Source organism: Nicotiana tabacum, chromosome 20 (genome assembly GCF_000715075.1).
Source record: "Nicotiana tabacum cultivar K326 chromosome 20, ASM71507v2, whole genome shotgun sequence".
Lineage (NCBI taxonomy): Eukaryota > Viridiplantae > Streptophyta > Magnoliopsida > Solanales > Solanaceae > Nicotiana > Nicotiana tabacum.
The window spans coordinates 75,111,446-75,134,494 of NC_134099.1; the positions used below are offsets into that span (position 1 = coordinate 75,111,446).

Sequence of the window (23,049 nt, forward strand, 5' to 3'; positions counted from 1 at the left end):
CCTACTCTTATCACGAATCATCTCGATCAGTTTAGCAACCTCTACCATCCGCTGGAAAGGAATATCATCCCTAGTCTCCTTGGCTATTTATATCTTGATACTAAAAATAAGTCCATCAATGAATCTCCTCACTCTTTCCCTCCCAGTAGGAAGCAAGACAACTACATAGAAAGCTAAATCTATGAATCAAGTCTTGTACTGGATAACACTCATGCTACCCTGCTGAAGGCTCTCAAATTGCATGCAGTAATCCTCTATCTGAGTTAAAAGGATGAACTTCTTCAAAAATAGATGTAAAAATTGATCCCAAGTGAGTGGAGGTGATCCTACTGGTCTGGCTTAATCATAGTCCTGCCACACCTCTTGGCGGAGCCATGCATATGAAATACCACAAAATCAACTCCATTGGACTCCGCTATACCCATGTAGTGCAACACCTCGTGGAAATAGTCAATGAAATCATGTGCGTCCTCAGAAGGTGTACCACCAAAGCAAATAAGTAATAACTTTGTGAACTTGTCCAATCTCATCAACCCCTAAGAAGACATCGCAGGCCTCTACCCAGTTTGTGTAGCAATAATAGGCTGAACCACTCCAACTGGAAGAACTACCAGAGCCTGATATCCGTGAGCCATCTACTCTAGTGTATGAGTAGCGGGAGTCTGGGCTCCTCTCCCAGCCTGAGAGATAGCTTGTGCCACAGGAAATGCACTGGTTTGGGCCACGCTCTCCATACAGCCCACTAAGTGTAATAGAGCGTCTTGAAGTACTGGAGTAGCAATAAACCCATTGGGGACCTAAGCTGGTCCAACTGGCACGGTATGAATAGGAACCTCCACCTCCTGCTCGATCTAAGGCTCTGTAATAGGTGTTGTTGCATGTGTTATAGGCTGAGCTCTGCCTCAACTTCGGCCCCGACCACTACCTCCAGTAGTGACAACAACCTAGGGCTCCGGCTCTTGGCCCGCCGTGGATGTTGTGCGTGTACTTACCATCTGCGAGAGAACAATAATGGAATGATTCAAACTTCAGTGATAGAATAAAATCGCATAAAGTAGAAAGAATGAAGTATAATTTTTCTAAAGCTCTATAGCCTCTAGAAGATAAGTACAGACATCTATGTACCTCCTATGCTAGACTCTACTAAGCTTTCTCGTGACTCGTGAGACTTGGGCAGCCTAGTACTCTGATACCAACTTCTCATGTCCCGGATTCCCAATCTCGGGGCCGTGATGGTGCCTAACATCTACATACTAGGCAAGCCAACATAAGATAACCAATTAACTATTTTAACAATTTAAAAGAGAGTAATAAAAATTATTAACAATTAATAAATTTGTAATACATAAGATAAATCCATAATATAACACGATCTAATCCCAAAAATCTGTAGTCACCAGTACATGACTAACTAGAATATTACAAGTATGGTTTGAACGAAATACAACTGTTTGAAATGAAATAAACAGTAAAGACAGAAATAAAAGGAAATTTCAGGGCCTGCGAATGCTAGTAGCTCTACCTCAAGTCTCTGCTGTAGATGTGATCCAAGCAGAAGCGCCACTATGTACCACTGCGACCAACACCAAAATCTGCGCAAGAAGTGCAGAAGTGTAGCATGAGTACAACTGACCCAATATACTTCGTAAGTGTCGAGCCTAATCCCGACGAAATAGTGACGAGGCTATGACAAGTCACCTACTAAAATCATGTGCAGATGTATACATAAAGAAACAAAAATAGCAAGTAGGGCATTTTAAATAATAAAAGGGAGGGAACATGTAGAAATGGAAGTACGATAAGAACATCAAGTACAAAATCACAAGGTAGCTTTTTTACGAAATAAACAACAATGCAACCGATTAAATCACCAAATTTGGAAATTAAATAAAGCAATAAAATCAACAATGGCACGACATCACCCTTCGTGCTTTTACTCTTGTCCTCACCATGTAATATCATAAATGAAATGGCACGCCATCACCCTTTGTGCTTTTACTCTCATCTTCTCTATATAATAATGATATGATAAATAAAATGGTACGGCATCACCCTTCGTGCTTTTACTCTCTACCTCATACGATATGATAAATGATAATAAGCAGTCAAGTGCACGACATCACTCTTTGTGCTTTAATACTCACAATCTCTCAATCAATGATATTAATATGCAAATAAGGCGATGTGATACCCTTTGTGCTTTTTACTATTCCCCACTAAGCAACAACAATAATCCACAATAGCAATGGAAGGTGGGAAGCAAATTTTACTTTAATTATAGTGTCATGATAGACAAACTCAACTTTCAATATCTCAACAATTCCAAAATAAACAATAGATACGAAGGCAAACAATTAAAGAAAAAATAAACTAGCTAAGGCATGGAAAGCACAGTCAACGGAACAACATAGTACAATAAAACAATGCTTTAACTTAATGACAACTCATATATACTTGTCACCTTACATATGCGTCGTTCCCACACATAATTCATATAGCGATTAGACCAACAAGTCCTAACTCCCTCAAGTCAAAGTTAACCATGATACTTACCTCTTCCACAACACAATCAATGCTCAACAATGACTTTTCTTTTAAAATTAACCTCCAAACCAATCAAATCTAGACAAATAATTTAAAATAAGCTTTAGAATTATTCATGAGTGAAAATGATTCGATCTTTCATGAAATTAGAAAAAAGTCAACAAAAGTCAACTTCAGGCCCGCTTGATCAGAACCCGAGATTCGGACTAAAATCCAATTACCCATTCACTCCCGAGCTCGTTTATATAATTTATTTCGAAATCCAACCTCAATTGGATGTCTAAATATCAATTTCTACCCAAATCCCTAATTTCTATCATATAAATTAGAGATTTTATGTTAAAAATTCATGAAAAGTAATGAGGAATTGAAAGAAAGTGGATTAGAGTTGTTTGCCAATGAAATTGAGAAGAATATATTCTTCAAAAATCGCCTCTAGAGTGTTTAGGGTTGAGAAATGGTATAAAATAAGCTAAGTCCCGTGTTTTCCATCTTTTGCCTAGCTGCAAGTATCGCAATTGCGAACTCTTGTTCGCAATTGTGAACACCGCAAATGCGATCAGCACGTTAGTAGCCTAAAAGTCGCAAATGCGACATAACTTCGCATATGCAAAGGCCACCCCCTTCGTATATGCGAGCCAAGCTTCGCAAGTGCGAAGCTCCCCAGTATTATATTGTATCATAAATGTGATGTTAAAGTGGCAAAAGCGAACCTAGCAACCATCGCAAAAGCGACTCTTTCTTCGTAATTGCAAGGTCCCAACCTCTAGCCTATGCTTGCAAATGTGAAACCTTGTTTGCAAAATTGAGGCTCGCAAATGCGAGATGCGTAGATTAACACCAGAACTGAAGCACACCAGCTATCTCAAATTATCCAAAACCCATCCGATACACACTTGGAGCTCACCTAAGCCCCTCACGCTCCAAACTAAACATGGACACAAGTATAATAACATCATATAAACTTGCTCGCACGATCAAAATACCAAAATAACATCCGGAACTATGAATCGGACATCAAAACACATGAAATTCAAAAGGAAACTCAAGGGTAGCTAGGAATACAACCAAGCGTCCCATTCCTGTCAAACCAACTCGGAATAATACCAAAATTTCTAGACAAGTTTCAAATAGCAAAACGTCCCAAAATCAAAATGGGTACCCGGTAACTATAAAGTCAACCTATGGTCAAACCTAATGAATTTCTAAACATTCAAATTGCCATCTTTCGGCACAACAAGCCAAATCAACCTAGGGACCTCCAAATTCAATTTCAGGCAGGCACCCAAGTCTAAAATCATAATACGAATCTACCGGGATCGTCAGAATACTTTTCTGGGGTCGTTTATTCAAAATGTTGACCGTGGTCAACTCTAGCCTTATTTTTGTCAAAATTTTTATTTTCGATTTTCGTATAGTGACACAGACCATGCACGTAAACCAAGAAATATCAAATGAAATTACGGGAGGTCTTGGATCATGAAAATTAAGACTAGTACTCAAAATGATCGATCGGATCGTTATAGAGAGAACTAAATAAGGAAGTGCATAGCTTAAATTGGAGCGCATGGAGCATATATTTTGTATTAGAAATTGAAATTCAGCTACCTGAATTCATATCTCCGGTAAGCACTATTTTTTGTTATATACAAGTATAAATTAGATATATTCTAGTTACAGAACTTAGTTTAGATATTTGTGGATAGAAAAACAATAGATCGGACAATCACATGTTTAATTTACCAAATTTAAGATGGGATGGACTTAATTACGAGTTTCCTCTCTTATATTTTTCTAGTATAAAAAATACATATTCGTCAAACACAGGTGCAGCCCTTCCATAAAGCAAGTAAAATAACTGTTTTGGGCCACATATTTGTGGGGGCCCCATTTTTTGTTATGCTTAATAAGCTATGTATAAGTTTAAAAAAACATTATGTAAAGTGAAAATTTTGATTCTTTCTTTAACAAATATAGAGAAAAAGGATTTGCAGCTGCTATGATTTCTGCCAAGAAAATTGTAAATGAATATCGAACCCGAATTTCGTAAGAAACGTGTGATATATAGGAAGTAACAATTTGATGGGAATGTTGATAACAAACTCTCAAAATCTTTCGAAGAGTTCTTTGGAGTTGATTACTTAATACGTAGTACACAAGGTTATTTTTTCACTTCAAAATATATTTGAACAATTCGAGGCACATGATATAATATTTTTGGTTTTCCATTTAGCGGTAAAAATTAAGATCACTAGATGATGAAAATTGAAAAAATATTGCCTTAATCTTGAATGTTCCTTAAAGTATAATAATCAATTCGATATTGATGTTTATATTTATTTTCGGAATTAAAAGTATTAAGGAAAATAGTACAATTAGAAGATAACAGTTTAATTGATACGCTCGATCAAATAAAAGGATTTGATTCTTTTTTCAATGCCTACATTGCTTATGGAATAATGTTAATAACTCTTGTTACCATCGATCGCTTCAGCGGAAAGAAGTTTTCAAAATTAAAATTGATAAAATTTTACCTAAGATCAACAATGTCTCAAGAAAGGTTAAATGGATTAGCTATATTATCAACTAAGAAAGATTTATTAGGAGTTATTGATTAATAAAAAATTATTAATAACTTTATAGCTAGAAAAATAGACTTCAAATAAATAATATTTAAAAAAGAAGAAGTTAAAATACCTCGTAAAATTTAGCTTTAGGCTACAAAACTAGTTTGGCTGCCCCTGTCAAACATAGCATACTTGAATCTTCTGCATGCCTAATCTTTTGCCTGTATAAAAGAACAACATCTCCAGTGCCAAAGCATACAATCACCATATTAGAAAACAAAGATAAAAAGATGTCGTTTTTTGCAGTTATTCCATTCTTTCTATTTGTGTTTTTTATTTTCAGATTATATTTCCCCTCATCCAAAACCAAGAAAAATCTTCCACCATCTCCATCAAAGCTTCCATTAATCGGTCACTTCCACAAACTGGGCTTACAGCCTCACCGCTCCCTACAAAAACTATCAAATGAACATGGTTCCATGATGATGCTTCAGTTCGGTAGCGTACCTGTGCTTATCGCTTCATCAGCTGAAGCTGCTTCCGAAATCATGAAAACCCAAGATTTGTCTTTTGCAAACAAACCCATTTCAACCATTCCTAGCAAGCTTTTCTTCGGCCCAAAGGACGTTGCCTTCACCCCTTATGGGGATTACTGGAGGAATGCCAGAAGCGTTTGCATGCTTCAGCTTTTGAACAACAAAAGAGTTCAATCTTTTCGAAAGATAAGGGAAGAAGAGACTTCTCTTCTTCTCCAGAGGATTAGGGAATCGCCAAATAGAGAAGTTGATTTGACGGAGCTGTTCGTCTCAATGACCAACGACATAGTTTGCAGGGTGGCCTTAGGAAGGAAGTATTGTGATGGGGAAGAAGGGAGAAAGTTCAAGTCTTTGCTGTTAGAGTTTGTGGAATTGTTGGGAGTTTTTAACATCGGAGATTACATGCCTTGGCTTGCATGGATGAATCGTTTCAATGGGTTGAATGCCAAAGTGGATAAAGTGGCGAAAGAGTTTGATGCATTTTTGGAGGGTGTGATTGAGGAACACAGAAGAAAAAATAAGAAGTCAGACACTGAAGCTGAAGGGGCAGACTTCGTGGATATATTATTGCAGGTTCAGAAAGAAAACAAGGCTGGTTTTCAAGTCGAAATGGATGCAATCAAAGCTATTATCATGGTATAAATATATATCACTAGCTATTTCTCTCTTATGTAATTACACTCCAACGAACAAACTAAACTAAAAGAGAAAACTATTAATTGTTTGTTGCAGGATATGTTTGCTGCGGGAACAGATACAACTTCCACACTTGTAGAGTGGACAATGAACGAGCTCTTAAGAAATCCAAAAACACTAAATAAGTTGAGAGATGAGGTGAGACAAGTGACTCAAGGGAAGACAGAGGTAACAGAGGATGATTTAGAGAAAATGCCATATTTAAGAGCAGCAGTTAAGGAGAGTTCTAGGCTACACTCTCCTGTGCCGCTTCTTCCTCGAGAAGCAATTAGGGATGCAAAGGTTTTGGGCTACGATATAGCTGCAGGGACCCAAGTCCTCGTATGTCCATGGGCAATCTCAAGAGATCCAAACCTTTGGGAAAATCCAGAGGAATTTCAACCTGAAAGATTCCTGGATAATTCCATAGATTACAAAGGCTTACATTTCGAGTTAATTCCATTCGGTGCAGGTCGGAGGGGTTGTCCTGGCATCACATTTGCTAAGTTTGTGAATGAGCTAGCATTGGCAAGATTAATGTTCCATTTTGATTTCTCGCTACCCAACGGAGCTAAGCCTGAGGATTTGGACGTGGATGAAGCTGCTGGAATTACTGTTAGAAGGAAGTTCCCCCTTTTAGCCGTGGCCACTCCACGCTCGTGATTTTAATTTTTCTATGCCTTAAAAACTACTACTGGATAACTGCGTACTAAATAGTGTTTGGTATATATATATATATCAAATGGCATGAAGTTTTGACTACACCTTTATGAATATCGCTAGCATGTCGTAGTAATTTAGCAAAATCTTATATACATAGAAATCTTTGGAACATCAAACTATAGCAAAGGATTTGGTGGTTTGGGATAGATGACAAGAATCTTGTATTTACCATATTTTACGATATTGATGTCATAATTTCAGGCAATTATTTACTCTATGCACTTAATTATGGAAATTCTGCTCTATAGAATGCATTTTTTTTCCGTCTAACATGACTAATGAGACTAAAAATGTTGTATCAGCACCACAAAACTAACTCTTAGAGTCCTAAACCTATACTCCAATATAGAATCCCTTTTGCAAGTTGTATAATTTTTTTTTTTTGCAAGTTGATATAGAATCCCTATGTCACGCCCCAAAATTCCATCCTGTCGTGATGGCCCTAACGTGGTACTAGGTAAGCCGACACTTATGAATAACTCCAACACATTTAACAAAAATGGATTTAAAGCAGTTTAAATGGCAACTTCTCATGAATATGATAGAAAGATACCAAAACATAACGCGGAAAAAAAAATCCCAAATCGTGGTGTCACAGAGTACAAGAGTATCTAAATGTCACAAGTCTGAAATACACTGTCTAAAATAGTCCGAAACCAAATACAATAGAAAGGAGAGATAGGGAAGAAGAAACAAGGTCTATGAACGCCGGGCAGCTACCTCGAAGTCTGCAAAGGGTCAACTGTGCAGAGTATCAACACCCACCGTGTCCGAAAATACCTGAATTTGCACACGAAGTGCATGTGTAGAGTGAGTACAACCAACTCAGTAAGTAACAAGACTAAATAAAGAACTGAAGATAGTGACGAGCGACACAGTTATAGTTCAGTTTCAGTAGTCTCAACAAAGGAAAACATACATGCTTTCAAATCCAGCAAATTTAAGTCTAATCAGTTGATACATGTCAATTTCAAGTAAATCAGATATAATATCTCTCAGAAATTTCAAAGCAGTGATATAGCAATAACAATGAAATCAATGCAGCCTCTTAAAGCAACAATCACCTAGTCCTCACATTCACTCCAACCTCACGATCACTCATTCCTCATAGTCACTCGTTGCTCATAGTCACTCATTCCTCTCAGTCGCTCAAGCACTCGGCACTCACACTTAGTAGGTAGCTGCGCTTACTGGGTGTGTACAGACTCCGGAGGAACTCCTTCAGCCCAAGCGTTATATCACGCCAATCATGGTATAAATCAATGAAACATGTTGCGGCGTATAGTCCGATCCCATAAATATCCTCACAATCAGGATCTCGACCTCACTCAGTCATCAACCTCTCTAGTCTCTCGGGCTGTCAGTAATCAAAGTTAGCCCAAACATCAATGATATGATGTATCAACAAGAAATAATAGAGACCGAGATATGATATACAAGTAAAACTGACACTGAGTGAAAACATCAATTAGCAGGTAATTCAACATATAACATGGCCTCTATGGGTCCCAATAATACCAACACATAGCCTAAATATGATTTCTAACATGATTTATAGTCCAATTTCTATAACACATGGGGAGCATATAGCTAACAGCAAGTTATTAGACTTCACAGTTCCATAGAATGGACCAAGTCATAATTTCTACGGTGCACGCCCACACGCCCGTCACCTAGCATGTGCGTCACCTCCAAACCAATCACAAAATATATATTACTGGGTTTCATACCCTCAAAACCAGATTTAAAATTGTTACTTACCTCAATCCGAACAAATCTCTACTCCAACACACCTTTGCCTCGCAAATCGGCCTCTGAATGCCTCGAATCTAGACACAAACAATTCAATACAATCAACACGAGATAAAAGAATCAATTTCATAAGAAAATACTAAGCTTTAAGTCAAAAGTCAAAAAGGCAACTCAAAAGTCGTCCCTAGGGTCCACGTCTCAGAATCGAGTAAAATTACAAAATACGAACACATGTTCGACTATGAGTCCACCCATACCAACATTACTCAAATCTGACATCAAAATCCCATTCAAAACTTCAAAAATCTAGCCTAAGAACTATTCTTCATTTTTCCCAATTTTCCACCCCAAATCACAAATTTAATGATAGAATCAAAGGCATAGTCATGGAAATTAACCAAAACTAGATAGGAATCACTTACCCCAAGCACCTACGTGAAAATCTCTCCAAAATTGCCTTCTACCGAGCTCCCAAATAAATTGTGTTATGAACTTGTATACGGTCAAAATCAGGTATACTCGATTTAGTAGGCTCGAGGAACCACTTCAAGAATAAGTCCGAAGTGTACTGGGTTCGAGGCCGATGGCAGAGTTCGAAGTTTTAAGATCAAAGTGTCCGATGAATATCGAGCCCGAATGTGACCGGCCTCAAGATAACACCGTTGTGGTTTTATAACAGAACGAGCAACATTCCCGCCACATCCCCAAGATCATAGAATAAATTCCGGAATAGATTTGAACGAGTTAGTACGAATCCGCATTAGGCGGTTAGACAGCTGTCCCGATAAGATTCCTTACTGTAAATAGAAATGTACCTTATTTAGGGATCCCTTACTATATAAAGGGAACACCAATCATTTGTAACAACCATCAATGATTGACAAATAATATACTCTCTTACTTTCCTGCTCTCATTTCATCACAATTGTCTCTTAATTTTATTGTCTTTATTTTACTGTTCTTGTCGACCAACTTCAAGGCCATCACAACTCGAGGTCGAGACTTGCATAAACACTGGTTTAATTCAACTTATTTCCTTCATTTATACGTTAAACTTCTTGGTTATAAACTAGTATTGATTTAAATCATATATCTTTAAAACCACAAATATTTTTAATTGCTACTCGTAGTTTCAAGGTGAACAGTTCGGCGCCCAACCGTGGGGCTAAAGATAATAGTGGTTATTTCAGTACTGATTTTGATAATACACGTTATTTTTACACTTGTTCTTGTCAAGAATTTTGTTCTCAGGATAAAACATGCCAAACTCACATAACGCACCCGTACACGGCGATGATGGTCTTGGATTTCATGAGGAGAAATAATATGGCTGCTCCAGGAGCCGGTGTACCACCAATTAACCCTGGGGAAGTACCAAATGTGGAACTAGTCGATGTTAGTTCACACATTGCTTTGAATGCGGATTTAGGTGCAGACCCCGGAGGAAGTGTACGCAGGGAAGTCCGATCTGGTGGCCAAGTTACACAGGGTATAGGAGATTGGGGATTCAGCCTCCAAGTAATATTCAAAATGTTACAAGCACAACAGATTTCCATCGTTCAACTTCAAAGTCAGCATAAAAACTCCTAGTGTGGTCGAACCAGAAGTCACTCGCCGAACTGAACCTGTTCTAGAGAGATCGAATTGTAATGGCTCGAGAGATGATCCCATGATTAAGAGGAAGTTCGAGGAACTCACCAAGATAATCGAGTCTAGAGAGAAAAAGATTGAGGATAATGACAAAAAAGTAGAGACTTATAACTTCCGTGTTGATCAAATACCGGGGGCACCCCCGGTCTTAAAAGGATTGGATGCCTGATATACCTAAATACAATAATATGAACGATCATAATGAACACATTACCTTGTACACTTGCGAGATTAAGGGAAACGACTTAAATGATGATGAGATCGAGTCGGTATTGTTGAAAAAATTTGGGAAAACATTGTCAAAAGGAGCGATGATTTGGTATCACAACTTGTCGCTGAATTCTATCGATTCATTTGCTATATTAGCGGACGCCTTCATAAAGGAACACGTCGGGGCTATAAAGGTTTCGATAAGGAAATCAGACGTTTTTAAGATAAGACAGAGGAATGATGAGATGCTAAGGGAGTTCATATCCCGATTTCAAATGGAGAGAATGGAATTACCACCAGTCTCAGATAATTGGGCCATGCAAGATTTTATGCAAGGGTTGAACGACCGGAGTTCGATCGCGTCACGACAGCTGAAGCAAAATCTAGTCGAGTATCCAGCTGTGACTTGGGCAGATGTACATAATCATTATCATTCGAAGATCAGGGTTGAGGACGACCAACTAGGAGCCCCCTCGAGCTCAGATCATCCCAATAGATTAGCGGTTAAGGCCACGAGAGATACAGATAGGGAACAAAGATCAAATAGGGAACGGTACCAGCCATATGTCTCGGCACGAAGAAATAATGGTTCGGGGTGCAATCCCCCTCGGAATGATCAGAGAAACGATCGAGGATAGAATTCTCGGGGACTTATGAGTAAGCATGGTTTTGATAAACATACCGATCCAACAGAAGCACCTCGGTTGTCAGAGTATAACTTCAGTGTAGATGCATCGGGGATCATGTCATCTATTGGAATGATCAAAGACACCAGACCTATACAAACCAATCCTTCTTAAAGGAATCCAAACTTGATATGTAAATACCATGGCACACATGGCCATAGGAACGAAGACTGGAGGCAGCTGAGGGAGGAGGTAGCTTGATTATTCAATGAGGGTCATCTTCGAGAGTTTCTCAGTGATCGGGCTAAAATTCACTTCAGAGAAAGAGATGTAAACAGAAAAAATGAGCAGGAAGAACTGCAACATGTAATCATACAATCGTTGGCGGTATCGATGTTCCAAAGAAAACCGAACTCGGAGTTATGTGCACGAGGGCTTCCTATCATTCTGTGACAAGGAAGCAGAAGGCATATCTCAGCCGCACAATGACACCCTGGTAATTTCTATTTTATTAAATAAAATTCAAGTTAAACATGTTCTAGTGGATCCAGGTAGCTTAGCAAACATAATCAGATCGAGGGTCGTAGAGCATCTCGGCCTGCAGGACCAAATTGTACCTGCATCTCAGGTCCTAAATGGCTTTAACATGGCAAGCAAAACAACGGAGGGGAAGATAATCCTACCAGTGAACGTAGTTGGGACCATCCAAGATACAAAATTCCATGTCATTGAAGGCGACATGAGATATAATGCGATACTCGAGAGGTCGTGGATCTACAACATGAGGGCAGTACCTTCAAATCTTCATCAGATGATGAAATTCCCAATGATGGATGGTGTGAAAATAGTTTACGGAGAACAACACGCTGCAAGGGAAATGTTTGCAATCGATGAGGTGACACCGATATGAGTGCCTTCGACCTAAGAAAAATCGAGCACCAAAGATAAGCAGACTGCCAAATAGCAATCACTGTCCCCAGCCTCGACCAAACTGGAGGAACAGGTAATCAAAGAAGAAGAAGAGGATTTTCTTACTCCTCGAACTTTCATTATTCCCGAAGAGTCAGATGCAACCAAATCAATGGTTGAGGAATTGGAATAGTTCATATTGATCGAGTACATGCTCGAGAGAAAAGTATGCCTGCCAACGAGGTTAACCCCCGAACTCAGGAAAAAACTCATTCAATTCCTTATCGATAATATGGATTATTTTGCTTGGTCCCATATAATATGGAAATAAGAACACACTGGCTAAGCCTCGACCCCAGGTTCAAACTGGTGAAGCAAAAACGGAGGCCTCAGTCCGAGGTGAAGCATGCATTCATAAAGGATGAGGTAACTAAACTTCTTAAAATAGGGTCTATTCGGGAGGTAAAATACTCTGAATGGTTAGCCAACGTAGTTGTAGTCCCTAAAAAGGGAAACAAACTTAGAATGTGCGTAGATTACAAGGAGTTAAACAAGGCATGCCCTAAAGACTCTTTTCCACTACCTAACATCGATCGCATGATCGATGCCACGACCGGCCACGAGATCCTTACCTTTCTCGACACCTACTATTGGTATAATCAAATTCAGATGAACCCGGATGACCAGGAGAGACCTCGTTTATCACTATGTTTGGAACATACTGCTACAATGTAATGCCATTCGGGCTAAAAATGTTGGAGCTACGTGCCAACGCTTAGTTAACAGAATGTTCGAGGAACAAATAGGTAAATCAATGGAAGTTTACATTGATGATATGTTGGTTAAGTCCCTGCGCGCAGAGGACCACTTAACTCATTTCCAGGAAACATTCAAAATCTTGAGAAAGTACAACATGAAGCTTAACCCAGAAAATGTGTGTGCGAGGTTAGTTCGAGAAAGTTCCTCGGCTTCATGTTATCAAATTGAGGGATCTAAATCAACCCCGACAAGATCAAGGCCATCAAAGATATTTTGAGGTCGTCAGATCGAAGCCACAGGTTCTTTTCCTTGCTCAAAAAGAAAAAGGATTTTGCATGGACCCTGAAATGCTAGCAAGCATTGGAGGAATTGAAGTGATATTTATTGAGCCCACCTCTACTTCACACTCTGAAGGTGGATGAAAATCTTTACTTAAATTTGGCAGTGTTCGAGATAGCGGTAAGTGGGGTACTAGTTTGAGAAGAGCAAGGTACGCAATTCCATATTTATTATGTAAGTGGGACTTTAGGAGATGATGAAACTAGATACCCACACTTAGAAAAATTAGCACTTGCATTATTAAGCGCATCTAGAAAACCAAAGCCATATTTCCAGTGTCACCCAATATGTGTGTTAACCACTTATCCTCTTTGAAATGTTTTGCATAGCCCGAGCTATCAGGCCGATTGGCCAAATGGGCAGTCGAACTTGGCGGGTACAATATCGAATATCAACCCTGAACGGCCATCAGTCTCAAATCTTAGCTCACTTTGTGGCCGATTTTACACCGACCCTTGTACTTGAAGTGGATAAAGAACTTCTGGTAAAATTAGGTACATCATCAGGGGTATGGAACCTCTTCATAGATGGTGCCTCGAATGTGAAAGGGTCCGGGCTTGGCATCATTTTGAAGTCACCTACAGACAATCTATTAAAACTTCTAGGTTGACTAATAATGGGGCCGAGTATAAGGCCATAATTGCAGGTCTCGATCTAGCTAAAAGCTGGGAGCAGAAGTCATTGAAGCCAAATGCGATTCTCTGTTGGTGGTAAACCAAGTAAATAAAAGCTTTGAAGTTCGAGAGAAGAGGATGCAAAGATATTTGGACAAGCTACAGGCAACCTTGCACCGCTTTAAGTAATGGTATCTAGATCATGTGCTTCGAGAAAAAAATAGTGAGGCCGATGCACTTACCAACTTGGGGTCATCGGTTGAAGAAAATGATATTATCCCAGGGGTTGTCATCCAATTATCGAGGTCTGTGGTCGAAGAGGGTCATGCCGAGATAAATTCTACAAGTTTGACTTGAGATTGGAGGAATAAGTATATCGATTATTTGAAAAATGGAAATCTCCCATCGGATCATAAAGAGTCAATGGCTCTTCGAACCAAGGCTACTAGGTTCACATTGGATGAGGATGGAACATTGTACAGGAGGACGTTCGATGGACTACTGGCAGTATGTTTAGGGTTGGGGGACACCGATTATGTTCTACGAGAAATCCATGAAGGCACTTGTGGGAATCACTTCGGCGCAGAGTCCTTGATTCACAAAATTATAAGAGCAGGGTATTACTGGGATAGCATGGAAAATGAAACTAAGGAGTTTGTTAAAAAGTGTGATAAATGTCAAAGGTTTGCACCAATGATTCATTAGCCTGAAAAGCAACTCCACTTAGTCCTTTCCCCATGGCCTTTTATGAAATGGGGAATGGACATCGTCGACCCTCTGTCAACGGCCCCAGGTAAAGCTAAATTTATTTTATTTATGAATGACTACTTTTCTAAATGGGTGGAAGCACATGCCTTCGAGAAGGTTAGAGAAAAAGAAGTTATTGACTTCATCTAGGACCACATCATATGTCGATTCAGGATATCTACCAAAATTGTATGCGACAACGGGAAGCGATTCGTCGGCAATAAGGTAACGGAGTTCCTCGAAGCACACAAAATAAAGAGGATATTATCGACACCGTACCACCTGAGCGGGAATGGACATGCTGAATAAACAAATAAAATGATTATTCAAAACTTAAAGAAAAGGTTGAGCGACGCAAAAGGAAAATGGAGAGAAGTTTGACTTGAGGTTCTTTGGGCATATCAAACAACATCGAAGTCCAGCACGGGGGCAACCCTGTTCTCTTTAGTATACGGCTCTGAGGCATTGATTCCAGTCGAGGTCGGGGAACCCAGCGCCAGATTTCAACATGCATCGGAGGAATCAAATTACAAGGCTATGAATACTAACCTCGAGCTATTAGATGAAAAACAAGAAGCTACACTTGTTCAGATGGACGCACAAAAACAAAGAATCGACAGATATTAAAATAAAAGGACCAACCTTCGACACTTTGGAAACGGGGACTTAGTTTTATGAAAAGTCACCCCCAATACTCGATACCCGAATGAAGGGAAACTAGGCTCGAATTAGGAAGTACCGTACCAAGTCATCGGAGTTGTCAGTAAAGGATCTTACAAACTTGGCATGATGGACAATGAACAATTGCCGAACAATTGGAATGTATCACTATTCAAACGATATTACTACTAAGGTATGACCTTCTCCTTTTTTCCATTTGTATTCAAGACTAACTCATTGCAGGTGTTCGATCAAAGACGTCGAAGGCACCTTTCTACATGAAGACCTTAGGTTTTAAAGTACGCATTGCACTCTTTTTTCCTTAGATCGGGTTTTATCCCAAATGGGTTTTTCCGACACGGTTTTTAGCGAGGCAACAACTATGTGCTACCTAAGGAGAATTCAACAGCATCCAAGGCTTCTTTTCAATCAACCTCGAATACTAGAGGTCATCACCCTCGGAGGTTATATTTTTGAAAAAAAGGCCTCGATAGGAAAACTTTGTAATGGGCCAAACGGTCAGATGAATCGTGTCCATATAGAATAGTCAAGCCCTGATGGCAAAACATGTACGCATATATTAATTATTAAAAGAATCATTATTTCTATATCAAACACTTTGTGTCCCAAAGAAATTTGCTACTATACGAACTCCATACTTGTGATTCAGCGAAAAATGGCTCAAGGGCCAAAACACAAATATATCTCAAATACTCGGGGACTGTCATTGACGGTCAACACATTCCAATATCTAAACTCAAATTTATAGGACCTCAAGGAGGCATCCCTCGATGAAAAGGCCAAGTCCATCATACTCAGGGACTAATCATTCGGACAAGTTCGAAAGGTTATCGGGAAACAAGTCTAAAAGACACACCCGACGGGTACGACCATATTAAAGACTACGGTCAAATAAAAAGGCTACGGCCAAAATAATGCAGCTCGGAGACGTTCAACTTCCGCCATAAGTTAAAGGCCTTCAAATACTTTTAAAAACCGGTTAAATAAGGCTACCCTCGGCAAAAGCAAATAAAAAAGTGTTTCAATAAAATCAACCCTCGAATAATTTAAAGCCTTCGATAACATCAGCCTTCAGAAAAGCCTCAAGAGGTATAGAATTATCTTAACACAAACAGATTACAAATTGGGTTCTGATTGATTGAACCCTCAAAAAACCCAACGGTTACAAAACACACATGCTAAGGCATAAAGAAAATTTTCACTAAATCTTTTAGCCGAAAAGAGGGAAACAATATAGCCACTTTAGAGTCTGAATTGACCCAAAGTAAAGAGCCTAAGGGCCGATATAAAATAGCCTAAGGGCCGATTTGGTAAGACTAAAAGGTTAATACAATTAGAGTCCACGACCTTGCTCTCACTCAATTCGAACCCAAGGGTTTGATTATCCCAAACCTAAACAAATAATGGCTTGATCATGGCTCGGGGACTCACCATTATCCGACACGAGCCCGTAAAGGTCTATGCCCAAAAGTTCGAACTTATTCGAACTCGACCATGGCAATTTCAGAGAAAACATCTGAGATAAAATCTCAAACACACATTTAAAAAGAATAAAGTTATTACAAGAATTTTACAAGGCAGAAAATATCGAGAAAACGTTCAAGGAAATTCTTCTTTATATACTTGAAAAAAGATATATACAAGAGATCGATGAGAGGTCTTACAAAAAATAACAATACAAAAAGAAAAGAAAATCCTATGCCCAGGGTTGGTCTCTCCCTCGGGAGCAGTTTCTTCTTCAGGCCCAGCTTTGTCGTCGGACTCGCTTTGGCTACCTTCGGCATCATCATCGTCGGAGGAGGAGACGAGGAACTTGGCATCAGCCTCGAGTACTTTTGCTTGGGCTATATACTCGGTAAGGTTGAAACCTCAAGCATGAACCTCTTCGAGGGTCTCCCTCCAGGATTTGCACTTGGCCAAATCACTGATCCATTTCTCCCGGTTGGAGGCTTCCCTTAGTTCCATTTGAGCAGCCTCGACATCCTTTAGATACACAACAATATTCGTATCAGCCATAGCTTTCGTCTTCTCGACCTCGGCCCTGGACTCAGCAATATCGACCCCGATTGCTACATGTTTGGCCTCTAGCTCATCGATCTTCTTGGCCTGGGCCAGATTATTCAATTTGACTCTCAAAAACTAGGTCTCAGTCGAGGCCAGGTTGGCTAGAGCAGCCTCATTCTTAGCAGCAAACCGATCCATGTTTTCCTTCCATTGGTTGCAGTCGGCCTTAACTTGGTCGACCTCCCCCCGAAGTTGCCCGATCATATCCAATTTTTGTTGTAGCTGAGACACTGAAGTGTTAGCCTCCATAGTTGGGTCAACTAGATCTTTAAGCATTTGCATTCCAATCTTGTGCACCATCTTCAAAACTATCTTTGGTAGAGACTTGATAAACAAATCAACCATATTAACTTGAATGAATATATTGCATCTTGAAATCATCATTCTTTATAGAGATGTAGTGTCTTCATAAACTTCCTTATAATGGCCTTTTCAATATCTCCATAGAGGTATTCTCGCTATCACATTATCATGCTTATAGTTATAGCAAGATACATATGTGCACAAATTGCACTTAGGATGTGGTACTTCAAGACCAAGAATTGTATATGCTTTAAGCGACTTAAATCCTTCATGGATTGTCATATAAGTTAAGTCATATAAGCCATATAATAGACTTTAGATGCATATCAAGTTTTTATGTCATGCTAGACATATAAGATATCGAAAACTGATTGCACATACCATTGACTTTATACTTTCAAGTATTTGAACAACATAGACAAAATTATATGTCTTTCATATGGAATCAATTCTACTTGAATTATGTCTCTTCCATTTGGCCAATACTTTTGTGTATATATTCGATAGACTTAAGATCCTCATCTATACTTAGATCTATGATAGATGTCGTCGACGAACATTTTATATCGGTTCCAATATTTTTTCATAAAGACATAACATAGAGATCTCTTCATTCATATATTCAGGTACCTAAATCTCTCATGAGATTTTATGATGTGTTATGTCATGTGATCTTTTAGATCACTTGCCTCCTTATTATGATCAGTTTGATCATTTGCTCATCTTCTTTATCAAGAAGTTTTATTTGAAACCGATTTGTCTATACGCTTTAAGTGTACCATAGACTTTGTCCTTCTATGACTTAATATGAGCATTTGCAATGAGAATATAGTTACTTTCTTTGGGTCAGCAAATGCGCATGGCATGCTTTGAAATATATTGCAAACGAATTATCTTTTTATGAACTTCAAGTTCATATTATGACATTCGAGGATCTATATATACAAATGATAATCCGTTCCACGTAACTTTTTCTCAAGTGTTTATCACGTCTGCCCCTCATGTTAGAAAAACTAACTTGTTTCCTCAACTTTGAGAGCCCATCTTTATGTGTCATGGTGCTAATCAAAATATACACCGCATATCAATAATAATAAGATGGAATTTTTTGGTTCCTGACCCCGAACCACTTGTGAGGGGAGAATGTAATATACAAACTGATATATGTAACTTTGTTCTCATAAGCAATAGTTTAGCTATTAAGTGGAGGCACTCAATAAATTATTTTGCTAAACCAACTGTGATGTAAACCAACTTATCAAGATAAACTTTCTTGAGTAGAAAATCTGGAAATTATGCTCGAAATTAAATTATTGAGCAAGTTACCTCGCAAAACATCATATTGCGGGTTAATAATAATCGCACATGTAACCATCTCATAGATGCATCGTATGTGGTATACATGACAAGTGAATGAGCCCATATTCACTTTTGATATTTCCAGCATTTATGGGATTCAATCCCAATTTTAGTTGGTCTACTAATTAATGAGAACAAGCAACCTAGGAGAATTCGTAAAGAACATTCTAGTTCTTTAATGTTTACTCATTTGAATTCTCATTTATTTTTGCACATCATACTTAAATTGATATGATTAAATCAGCTATGGCAACTGGATATCAATAAACTCCAAGTTTATTATGATATGAGTTTTATATCAATAAAGTTCTACTTTATTATGGCATTCTTTTATTTGTGTAGTACAAACGGAAGAATAAAGCGGGTAATTTTTCACATACATATCACCCCGCTACAAGTTGTAGTAATAGAAGATATTAAATCTTTCCTTTATTTATTGTCTCAATATAATCAACTGCTTTCGCGTGTACTTTGGAAACTGAATAAGTTTCTTTGAGACTTACTCCAACATAATACCTTATTGGTAATCAATTGTGTTTCTCCAAAATATTATAATTGGCTCTTGCAGAGTTCTCAATTAATTTTGTACTACCACATATTCATCAACATCAATATGGTGAATATCTCTTTTAAAGAGAAAGTTATACCATTATGGTTATGGTCAAAATTATATGCAAGATATGTTTCTTGCATTAATGTTATTCTTTAATAATCGCATTGCCAAAATATTTTGGTGTGCAATAGGTACGTGACCAATGACCATTCATGCTATAATAATGACATTATTTTCTTATATCATCTCAAACCTCCTTCTAGAGGTGAGTGTGGTATATTCACTACCACTAGCACGTTCATATTCTTCCAAGACGAATATGTATTCATAAATCAGGTGTTATCACATTCACATCATGGATGGACCATAATCATCTATATGTGCTTTATAAAATCTCATGTAAAATCGATGACAAATATTACTTTCACAAAGTAAATGATTACTTTGAAAATCCTTATTGTTCTCATTACCACAATGATGACGATTATAATTTCATCTATTGCCAAGTCCACATCCATTGATACATTCATAGTAATAATTTTTGTCTTCTTTCAGACTTATCACATACTGCTATCACATTCTCTAAAGGGAATGAGAATGGAGCAAATTCAATGGGACGAGTTTTCAATTCTTTGCCCACAATCATACATGAATTTGATCATGGCAAGGCATAGAAATTTTACCACTTTGGGTGGTTATAATTTCTTTCAAACTCCATTAGAGTTGCAATCAAAATTTATCGTCTTTGCTTGTATTTAAAATCAAATTATAGAATGTCAAGAATTTGAAAGAGAAAAGTAAAATACTTACCTTAAATTCAGAATTTAATCATGAAGGAAGTTCATAGAATAATTGACAATCATTATGCTCAATCTCAAAGCTTCTACTCAATTGGTTAAAGTCTCGTGCTGATGACGTGTTATGAAAAAATAAAAGAAGAAGAGTATTGCAGAGAAAAGTAGAGAGAGGAAATTCTTATTGATATGGGATGAATTACAATGGAATAGAACCCTCTATTTATAGGGAAATATTGGCTTAGCCACCAAGCAATAAACCCTAGAATCTCTATAAATATAGATATTCACCTTAATAGAATTCTATTTATAACAAAGGGAAAAAAATACCAAGGTAGAGCACTAAATACAGGAGATACTAATCTATCTTGAATTGAAAGAGGAAAAAAAATTGAATGAAAAGAAGCTGGTGATGGTTCTCGAACCCTGGTCAAGTGGAGACAAATGCAGGTACTAAACCAGCAAAGCTAGTCCTTCTTTTGTGTTTAGGAGGCACATCAAAATTATTTAAGGGGTCCTTGTCGTATATACAAATATATATAAATGGTTTAAGGAGGCTAACGGGTTCCGGTGACCCCTCTACTGTCCATATAGGTCCGCCTCTGCATAGATATTAGGGTAAATTGATTTCCATACAATTCACAAATTAAAATTAGAACTAAGGAAACAATTAAAGACGATAATTCATATTAACTAGGATATAATCTACAAACTTCAATATTGATGTCCGATTGTCAATCACAATCCCATAATTATAGTACTTAGTCACTCATAGTTATGGAAACAATCATACAAGTATTAAATGGTATAAAAATTTAAGACAAGATGAAAGGAAGATAAACTAGATGAATCTTTTCTCCTTAGGTGCTCCAACACGTATTTTGCCTTCTTTCATGGAACCCTCCTCTAAAAATTAGGTTATGCGCTTTTATATACTTTATGGGGATTTTAGGACATTATTAATCTTCTTCAGACCCCGCTTAAAAATTTTCTCGAATTCGAAGCCATAGGTATTGCCTGATGGTGACCTGAGGGCTGGATTTCATTCTCTACAATTCTTCTAAGTGTTTGAGCGCTACATGCATGTATAATGGTGGTCTGAATGAGCGGGTTCGTCATAAATTAGTCGATACTTAACTTGTAAATTAGTCGATAATTAGACTAATTTGTACCAATCCTACCGGTTGTTTTGTATAATTGCATGTCGTTTCCACTTTTGATGCTTCACACATGTGTGTTTAAGATTTTATGACTCGCGGAGTTGGTTAGTTTCGTTCCGGAAAGCTTCCAGGTTGATTTGGATCCTTTGGTTCTTAAATTAGAAGCACTAATTAGAAATGTTGACCAAACTTTGACTTTTCTGAAAAATACCCCAGAATGGTATTTTGATGACTCCAATATCTTCGTATCGTGATTTCGAACTTGCGCATATGCCTGAAATTTATTTATTCGTAGGCTGATCTATGTTGTTTTGCCGAAATTTGATAATTTGAAGTTGAAAAGTTTGATTGTAGATTGACTTTTAGCTATCAAGCTCGGGATTTGATTTTGGGACTTAGAATATGCCCGTTGTGCTATTTAGAACTTGTCTACAAAGTTTGATATCATTTGGAGTTGGTTTCATAGGATTCAGACATTTAGTTGTAATTCTAGAGATCCTTGAACTTTACTTTGAAACTTATGCGTATTAGTGTTCGATTCATAGTTTTAGATGTTATTTTTGTATTTTTATCGCGCGACCAAGTTTGTATGATATTTTTAGACTTGTGTGAATATTTAGTTTGGAGCCCAGAGGGCTCAGATGAGTTTCAAACATGTTTCGAAATGGATTGAATCGAAATTTAATTGCTGGTGTTGCTGGTCCCCAAATATCGTAATTGCGAGCACCAGCTTCGCAATATCGAAGGTGACAGTGGGGGCACATATGTCATAATCGCGGCTTCCCTTTCGTATTTGTGTCAGCAAGAGTTTGGCTAGGTTCGCATTTGCGAACATTTGTTCGCTTTTGCGAGGTTCCCAGCTTCGCAATTGAAACCTTTTGTCACAATTGCGATAATGATTGAGGTTGTTAGGGCTTGCATTTGCGAGCCCTGGTCCGCAATTCTGAGGGTTCACAGATGCGAACTCTGTGTCGAAAATGCGACAATTGCAGCTCGTACAAAGTACTCGGAGATGAAATTTTTCAATACATTCTCTCATTTTAGAACCCTAGACTCTGTAGGAGGAGATTTGGAGAAGGGATTTTTCATCTACTAACTTTGAGTAAGTGATTCTAATCTATATCAAATCATATTCCATTACTATATCTTAGATTTTAACATCAAAATCATGTGAATCAAAGTGAAAATTTGTAAATCTTTGTCAAGTTTTTGAAAAATAAGAATTTGAATTTTGAGAGTCAATTTGGACTCGAATTTTGAAACTAATCATATATATGAACTCGTGGGATTATGGGTAGTTGGAATCTACCATTGGACTCGAATTTTGATCGGAAGGGCCCCTGATTAACTTTTATTGACTTTTTGGAAAAAGTGTTAAGATCTTAGCTTTATCTTTTATAATTGATTTCTCTTGCATTGTTTGACAGTATTAAGTCAATTTTGATTAGCTTTGAGTCATGTGGATGCAAATTTTCAGGGAAAAG

The 23,049-nt window shown here is 38.0% G+C and overlaps 1 protein-coding gene across 1 annotated transcript; it reads left to right on the forward strand.

Annotated features, from left to right (window-relative positions):
- The first annotated feature begins 5,385 nt into the window (after positions 1–5,385).
- LOC107796509 (cytochrome P450 736A117-like) lies at positions 5,386–7,241 on the forward strand. Its single transcript, XM_016619294.2, has 2 exons — positions 5,386–6,283; positions 6,380–7,241. Exons 1-2 carry the CDS (start codon positions 5,402–5,404, stop codon positions 6,983–6,985), a joined length of 1,488 nt encoding a protein of 495 aa, XP_016474780.1. The 5' UTR covers positions 5,386–5,401; the 3' UTR covers positions 6,986–7,241.
- The last annotated feature ends 15,808 nt before the right edge of the window (positions 7,242–23,049 follow it).